The sequence below is a fragment of the Nicotiana attenuata genome, unplaced genomic scaffold (assembly GCF_001879085.1).
Source record: "Nicotiana attenuata strain UT unplaced genomic scaffold, NIATTr2, whole genome shotgun sequence".
Classification (NCBI taxonomy): Eukaryota; Viridiplantae; Streptophyta; class Magnoliopsida; order Solanales; family Solanaceae; genus Nicotiana; species Nicotiana attenuata.
Genome location: NW_017673792.1, coordinates 74,018 through 82,909, shown reverse-complemented (window position 1 = coordinate 82,909; position 8,892 = coordinate 74,018). Strand labels below are relative to the sequence as shown.

The window sequence follows — 8,892 nt, the reverse complement described above, 5'->3', positions numbered from 1 at the left end:
AAAGTTCTTTTTTTGTTAAAATTTTTGGAATATTGTATAGATTTTTGTATTTCATCACCTTATTTGCTACCCCGTCCATGAAATTTCCTTTCCGTCTTCTATCTAATGTTGCTAATGACGCTTTAAAATATGGAAGGTGATTTTTGCATGTGATTCTTTGAGAGAAAGAATCCTATTATTTGGTTTTTCAATTTTTGTTGGCTAGTTTTGGTAAGTCTATGACTAATGGCTAGAGGTTGGTAAGTTGAGATTTATTTGGGACATTTGTGTAAGTTTCCCTTTTTTATTACGTTACGAGTATTTTTTGGCCTTTTTCGAATAAAAAAATGGATTCTTACAGAAATGTCTCAAATACGTCCTAATTTACCAACCTTTAGCCATTAATCACAGACTTACCAAAACTAGTCAAGACATATAAAAATTGAAACAAAATAAGTAAGGATTCTTTCTCTTCAAGAATCGCACACAAAGATCTTCTTCCATATTTTTAAGCATGATAAGTAATATTAGATGCAAGATATAAAGAAAATTTCATGGATGAGGTATTACTGATCACCTTATTTGCTACCTCATCCATGAAATTTCCTTTATATCTTGCATCTAATGTTATTGATCACGCTTAAAAATATGGAAGGAGATCTTTGTGTGTGATTCTTGGAGAGAAAGAATCCTTATTTATTTGTTTTATTTTTATATGTACAATACTTGACTAGTTTTGGTAAGTCTGTGATAAATAACTAGAGGTTGGTAAGTTAGGACTTATTTGGAACATTTTTGTAAGATTTCATTTTTTATTCGAAAAAGGCCAAAAAATACTCGTAACGAAAGACCCTAACATTTTTAGCCCATTTCAACACGTTAGGGGTATTTTAGGCTATAAATACCACTAACATTTTGTGGGCATAAATTTAACCCTATATCTAATAGATTTGACCTAGTTAATTTTGTGGGCATGATCTGGTATCAAAATTTGCAGTTAAAATCTAGTTTAATTTTTTTCTGCGACACATGTACCAAATATGTATCATACATATATCTCTCATACAGGTATACATGGATATACATGTGATACGCATTTGATACAAATATGATACATATGTGATACACAAACAATCTTTTTCTATGTTCATCTTTTACTTCAAATTTTAAATTCAAACCACCTCAAAACTATACCAAATCATCCCAAAATTGGATTTAAACTCCTTTAGATTTATCCAGTCTATTCCAACAACACTCACTCAAAAAAAAAAAATAATTTTTGTTTGGGCTATAAATAGATAATTTACTAATATTAGTAATATTTTATGAATTGATAAATTTTTGTACTAAAGGCTCGTTTGGCCATTAAAAAGATTCTTTTTTTTTCGAATTTTTTTCCTTTTTTTGAAATCAATGTTTGGCCATGAAATTTTTGATTTTCACTTAAAGATATAACAACAACAACAACATCAACAACAACAACAAACCAGTATGTTCCCAACAGGTGGGGTCTGGGGGGGAGGGGGAGTCTGTAGGCAGACTGTACCCCTACCTAATGCAGGTAGAGAGGCTGTTTCCAATAGACCCTCGGCTCAGAAAGGGTGAGAAGAAGAAGAAGAAGAAGAAGAAGAAGAAGAAGAAGAAGAAGAAGAAGAAGAAGAGGAAGAGAGAAGAAAAAAAGGGAGATAAAGGATAAGTAGTACCAAATAATAGCAATAGGGAATACAATACCTGAGGCGAACAAAACCACATAACGCAATAAAATCTAAGAATATGAAGGGACATGTGTGCTACTAAGACTATCGGTGAGCAACTAAGAAACTACCCACTAACATTCTACCTAATCTTCGACCTCCACACCCTCCTATCAAGGGTCATGTTCTCAGTGAGTCGAAGTCGCGCTATGTCCTGTCTAATTACCTCTTCCTAGTACTTCTTAGGCCTACCTCGACCTCTTGTCAAACTCGCCATGGCCAACCTCTCACACCTCCTAACAGGAGCATCAATGCTTCTCCTTGTAACATGTCTGAACCATCTCAGTCTCGACTCCCGCATCTTGTCCTCCACGGAGGCTACTCCTACTCTATCTCGGATAGCTTTATTCTACACGTGGGAGTTCTTGACTGGCCAACACTCAGCCCCATATAGGATAATCGGTCGAACCACCACTCTATAAAACTTACCCTTAAGTCTTGACGGCACATTCTTATCACATAAAATACCGGAAGCGAGCCTCTATTTCATCCATCCCACTCCGATGCAATGTGCGACATCTTCGTCAATCTCCCCGTTACCTTGGATAATAGATCTGAGATACTTAAAACTAGCTCTCTTGGGGATAAATTGAGCATCAAGCTTTACCTCTACGTCTGTTTCATGGGTCCCGTCACCGAATTTGCATTTCAAGTATTCTGTTTTGGTTCTGCTCAGCTTGAAAAGTTTAGACTCCAGGGTCTGTCTCCAAACCTCCAACCTCACATTAACTCCACTTCGCATCTCGTCAATTAACACTATATCATCGGCAAATAGCATGCACCAAGGCACCTCCCATTGGATGTGTCGTGACAGTACATCCATCGCCAAGGAAAATAAAAACGGGCTAAGCGCCGATCCCTGGTGCAGCCCCATCACAATAGGGAAATGCTCAGAGTCAACTCCCAGAGTCCTCACCCGAGTCTTAGCACCATCATACATATCCTTAATCATCCTAATGTACGCTACCGAAAACCGCTAGCCTTAAAACACCTCCATAGAACCTCCATCAGAACTTTATCGTACGCTTTCTCAAGGTCAATGAACACCATATGCAAGTCCTTCTTCCTCTCCGTGTACTGCTCCACCAATCTCCTTACCAGATGAATCGCTTCCATAGTCGGACGCCCCGGAATGAATCCAAACCGATTCTCGGAAATAGACACGCATCTCCTCACCCAGGCCTCCACCATCCTCTCTCAGACCTTCATAGTGTGACTCAACATCTTGATACCTCTATAATTGTTGCAATTTTAGATATCACCCTTGTTCTTGAACAACATGACCATCGTACTCCACCTCTATTCTTTGGATATCTTCTTCATCCTGAAATAATATTAAACAACCTAGTGAGCCACTCCAAGCTTGCTCGCCCCGCGCTCTTCTAGAATTCCACCGGGATTTCGTTTGGCCCCGTCGCTTTGCCCCTGCACATCTTACGCATCGCCCCTTCCACCTCCTCTACCTTATCCGCTTGCAGTAGCCAAAATCCCGCAGACTCTCGAAGTGCTCCAACTCACCCAGTACAATGCTTCTATCCCTCTCCTTGTTCAATAGTTTATGGAAGTATGTCTGACATCTTCTTCTAATAAGTGCCTCGTCCATCATTACTTTGCCATACTCGTCCTTCATGCACTTGACTTGGTCTAAGTCATGAGCCTTCCTTTCCCTTACCTTGGCCAACAGATACAACTTCTTGTCCTTGCCTTTGCCCCCGAGCTCCTCGTACAAACGAGCAAACATCGCATTCTTAGCCACCGTAACTACTAACTTTGCCTCTTTCTTTGCTTTTTTGTAACACTCCCGATAAGTCCTTCTTTCTTCCTCGTTTGTACTCTCTACTAGCTTCAAATAAGCAGCTTTCTTGGTTTCCACTTTACCTTGGACCTCTATATTCCACCACAAGCCCCCTTTGTGACCCCTAGGAAAGCCCTTCATAACCCCTACTCCTTTTCATCTCCAGGTCCATAAATAGGAGCTTATGCTCTTCTCTTCTAAAGAATCTTACCTAACTATATAGACTTCTCCGTCAACATCCCAATGTTCCAGGACCCAACTCTCAGCCTAGAGGCTCTCTTATCCCCCTTTCCACCCCTAGACCTTACCCCCAGCCCCACCCGAGGACATGACCTTACTCTCACATCATTTACTACTGCCACTATAAGCAAGAGGTATTAGGTAATCACTACCACTAAGAGCAGATAACGGGAATAAATGAATACTAGCTAGGAATCTGAGAGCTAAAAACAACTCAAAGACACTACACGAGAAAAGTAACGCAAGCAATCACTAGAATAGTAAATCTACCACACCTAAGAAACTACCGCTATGCAAACAAAGAATTAAAAGGGATAGACGAAACCTTAATCTTAAACCACTAGTTGCAACGATAGAAAAACAAGCAAGTGTTGTCTACCGAAAGCAGTCAATCCAACTACGGGTTACCGTCAAGGCAACCAAAACTAACAGATGTGTACACAAACAAAAATTGCCGACAAGGCAATAGTAAAGAGATGTGCGCAAATACAATTCAAGAAAGATGGAACCTGAATTATAGTCGGAGATGTCTGGATACGCTTGCCAATTCGCTGAATGTTGCTTCCTCCCGAACCCGTGTGCTTAAGCCTGGCTAAAATTGTCTGTCCCGCCCTGTCCAAGATATCAGACAAAAACCACAAATTACCTGGGTTGCCGCCTAGGGCGACTGTTCCGTGCAATAAAACAGGACAGTGGAAGAAAGGAGAAGGAGCAGAGGAAGAAAGGAAAAAGAAATGTGATTGCCGGACAATAGCTGTCGCCGACAGTTTAGGGTTGGGAGCAGAAGAGATGAGAGAGAGAGGCGGGAGTGAAAGAGTAGTTGGGGAGAGTAAAGGGGTGATGCCTGGGACCTAAGGCTATTGCCGAAAGCAGGTGATTCCCGGTGACCGACGACTGACACCAAGAAACATGGAAAAGGGGAAAGAGATCGAGAGAAAGAGAAGGGAGTAGGGAACAAAGAAAAGAGAGAGAACGAGAATAGGAGGAGAAAAGAAAACCTTACCTTACCTGCGCCGATGCGTGAAGTGTCGCCGGAAAAATGTGGCCGGCACAAATTTTCAGAAGCAGCGTTCTTGAATGTTAGAGAGAGAAAAGGTCGAGCGTAGGAGCAAAAGTTCCCACCTAAGAATGAATTACCTACCGATTTTCACTTGAAGATGAATTTCGAAATTTTTCAAAAAATTTAAAAAATTCTAAAATTTTTTTTTCAATTTTTTTATTTATTTCAAATCATTCATAAAAAATTAAAACAGCCCAAAATTATATTCATATCCAAATAAAACTCTAATTTTCAACTATTTTTTCTTCCATATTTTACCATTCTTATGTCTGGACTCCCACTGATGTACATAACAGGCAATTTCCCCTAAAACGGCACCTCTAAAATAAATAAAACACATCCCCGTACCCCCTCCTGAACACCTACCTGCTGCTACTACTCTTTCTTCCTCTGATTCTAGGGTTCTTTCTTATTTGGCACGCCCATTTACTACTTACCCTTTAATGGATATATACACTGAATCAAACCGTTTGTCGATTTATTGAGTCTCTTAGTCTACAATTCCTTGGATCCAAGCATTCATTTAATGACAAATGATGTGGAGAATTTCTGGTCTCTACTGAATTTTAACTTCAGGTATGTTTCATTATTTTTTCTATTTCTGTTATTTATCTATATATAACTATGCAGTTAAAATTTTCTGTATTTCTATGCTTTTCGTAGCTTTGGATCTTAGGTATTTTGAGCCGCATTTTAACTTCCTGTTTGTTTAGTTCTTGAGTTTGTAATTGTTTTTTTTATCTTTATTTTTTTCTATAGGAAAATTAACTCCTCATTTTAATTTTGAATTTTTTAATTGGCATTTCTTTTTATTAAAAAGGAGTATTCTTTCCCTATAGAAGAAACGAACATAAATTTTTTTTTTAAATAAATAAAGAAACAGGAAAAGAAATATGGATTTAAGTTGTATACACTTGAGTTGGTAGTAGCTGGTTTTTAAGTGGCTAGATGTGTAAATATTATTTAGAACGTCAGTGTATAGTAATTATACCACGAAATAAGTACAAATAATAGATTTCGGACACAATAAAACGAATGGGTTGTAGTAGAATCCCAATCTTGAACTCATAATGTTCAAATTCTGGATCCGACTTTGGTCATGTCATCAATGGACTAGGATATTTCTGTTAAGATGGAAGTCTAGTGATACAAGAAATTGGGGGGAAAGAGTTGGAAGAATCATGAAATTTCTGATTGTAACTTTTATCTGTATATGTTTTGTTGTAAAGTTTCATTTGTGCGGTAGAACTTTCAGGTTATAGAAAGTCGGGGGAAATAGTGGACCTAAACTTCCATATTTCTCCAAATTTGGAAGATCATAATAATGGGATTAGGTGAGAACAACAGTCTGATATGTGAAGAGATTTCAGTCCGCTTTTGTTCCCATGGCATCTAGAGACGAGTGTAACTTATGACATGGTCATGAGATTCTGCATTTATTTTGTTGTGAAGTTCCTTGGCACTTCTTTGTAATGATATTGAAGAACATTGGTTTGCTTATGTTTCTTGAAAGAGAAAAAGAGGCATTTGGAAGTTGGAACTATTATGTGCCTATTGAATTATTGTTCCCGAAGGTGTGACCTAGTGGTCAATGAAGTGGATTGAGAACCATGAGGTCTCAAGTTTAAATCTCAACGGAGGCAAAACACTAGATGGTTTCTTCTTATCTGTCCAAGACTTGGTAGATAGAGTTACCCAGTATCTGTGTTGGTGGGAGGTAGTAAGTACCCCGTGAAATTAGTCGAGGTGCATAAGCTGGTCCGAATACCAATGTTATAAAAAAATGCTGCTATTAAATTGGTGTACCTCTTTCTTTACAAATACGATAAATTTATTTACAAATATGTATGCCATACACTATCTAAGGCAATTTCAGATTATTTGGGTGTTGCCTTATCTCTCAATTAACCCAGTGGCTGAATCTATCATAGGTACTGGTACGTCATAATATTTATGTGACCAGCTCAATTGCCGTACCATCAGCAGCATAAAGGTATTGATTGTGCGTATCCATGTTGCCGGAGGGTTAGCAGAGGCATGGCTTGTGCGATGACCGCCACTCGTCTCAAGGGTACAGTACTGGACTTGTGAAAATTAATATGCTAGACTTTATCTTATTGGAGACAGGGGAAGAGAATTTTAGACTTTAACTATGTGCTATCTGTTGTAAATGTACTCATGTCCTTGGTGGCTTTCTGTTTTGTCCCCTAAAGAATGGCATCCAAGCTGTTGTTACAAAGTATTTTAGCAGACATAATTTAGCTGGCAGTTGTCGAGAGTTTGTACTGATTTTTGGTAGCCTATTCTCATTTTCTTCCTGGTAGTGGCCATTATAATATTCCTTTCTGAATGAAGATGAGCAAGATGCCGTGCTGTAGTTGGTTTTGCCTTGTGGTTTCTTTGTGTGCTGAAAGATTTTATAGTGCTGAAGTTCTGTCAAAATTTCAAGGGTATTTTTTTTTATTTCAGTAAAATTTCTAGGGTAGTTTTACTTAAATTAATTGCATGAAATTACCACTTCCAAGATGCATCTTGATATTTCCCAACTCCTGCTTATGCATGTGCACTTGTATTCTATCCAGGCCCTTACTTGTTGCATCTGATTGCAGGTTTGTTGAGCCATCAGCTGCTAGTCGTTGCTATCTGGTTGGCCAGCTGTCAGAATGTAGTGGCTCTACATGTGCCACATAAAACAGGCGAAACTTCTTCCACATCTGAACTGGCTAGCCCTCCCAAAAGTGGAATCTTTGAACCAATTGAGATACCGCCTGCTGTCATACCTCGTTATCCTTTCCCAGTGAAGCCATTGCCACCAATGTACCCTTCGTTTCCGAAGACATATGACCCTGTCTTGACGGGAAGATGCCCTGTAAATTTCTCTGTTATTTCCAGCATCACAGATAAGACAGCATCTGATTGTACTCGGTCTTTGTCAACAGTTGTAGGAAATGTAATATGTTGTCCACAGTTCAATAGCTTACTCCACATATTCCAGGGGTTTTACAGCAACCATTCTGATACTTTAGTTTTACAAAGTGCGGTAGCTGATGATTGTTTTAGAGATATCATCAGTATATTAGCTAGTAAAGGAGCAAACAGCTCAATTCCTGGCCTATGCTCTGTGAAGTCATCAAATCTAACTGGTGGGTCTTGCCCCGTGAAGGACATTGGCACTTTCGAGGAAACAGTGAATACAAGCAAGTTGTTGGAGGCTTGCAGCACAGTTGATACTCTTAAAGAATGCTGTAGGCCTGTTTGCCAGCATGCTATTTCTGAGGCTGCGCTTCAGATCTCAGGAATAAAGACGAGTCTTGGTGGTAAGAACATAGTTGGAGTGCCTAGTGAAATTGATACACTTAATGACTGTAAAGGAGTGGTCTATTCATGGATTGCAAGAAAACTACGATTTGATGATGCCAATTCTGCATTTCGGTTGTTATCTTCCTGCAAAGTTAACAAAGGTTAGTTTTTGAGTTTTGACACATCTGGCCCTGAACGTGTTTGTGATATTTTATGGTTCTAGAAGAACTCATGTTTCTCGTTCTGATCTATTTGACTATGCTAGAGTTCCTCCAAAATTATTATGGTGAACCTGACTCTAATCTCATATTTATATTTTTGTCAACACGGGGTTCGGATGTTTGATTTTTGGCTACTCCGACTGAGATGCATTCAGTAGAAATTTTTCTATCGCCATAGGGGTTAAAAAAACTGCCCATGGAAATGATTTACTATACAGATTAGATGATTGTAATGCTAACCTTGCATGTTAGCGTTTGAGGATCAAATCTTCTGTCCTTTCTCTTTTGGGATGAAAATCAAATCTTCAGTCTTTCATGCTGATCCTGGTTAGGATGTTGCTTTAGGAGCCTATAGGACCTAGCTTTCGACATCTTTGTTTAGTAGGATCTGGTATCTTCCTTGTGACTTGTTAGAGCAGTGCTTTCATCCTTTCCTATTTGAACTAAAATTGTGGCTTGAAAATCGCAACAATGACTGATAAAACAAATAAATATTTCCATATCGTGAAGGACATAGAGATCAGCAAAATTCATCGAGGTGTA

At 38.8% G+C, this 8,892-nt stretch overlaps 1 protein-coding gene across 2 annotated transcripts in view; it reads left to right on the top strand.

Annotated features, from left to right (window-relative positions):
* The first annotated feature begins 5,110 nt into the window (after positions 1-5,110).
* LOC109217311 (uncharacterized GPI-anchored protein At1g61900-like) overlaps positions 5,111-8,892 on the top strand; it is a 7,361-nt gene continuing 3,579 nt past the window's right edge. For both annotated transcript variants that reach the window (XM_019381553.1, XM_019381552.1), the window contains exons 1-3: positions 5,111-5,404; positions 6,760-6,899; positions 7,438-8,289. In XM_019381553.1, coding sequence (XP_019237098.1) covers positions 6,866-6,899; positions 7,438-8,289 — 886 coding nt within the window. In that variant the 5' untranslated portion in view covers positions 5,111-5,404; positions 6,760-6,865. The remainder of the gene's footprint in view (positions 5,405-6,759; positions 6,900-7,437; positions 8,290-8,892) is intronic.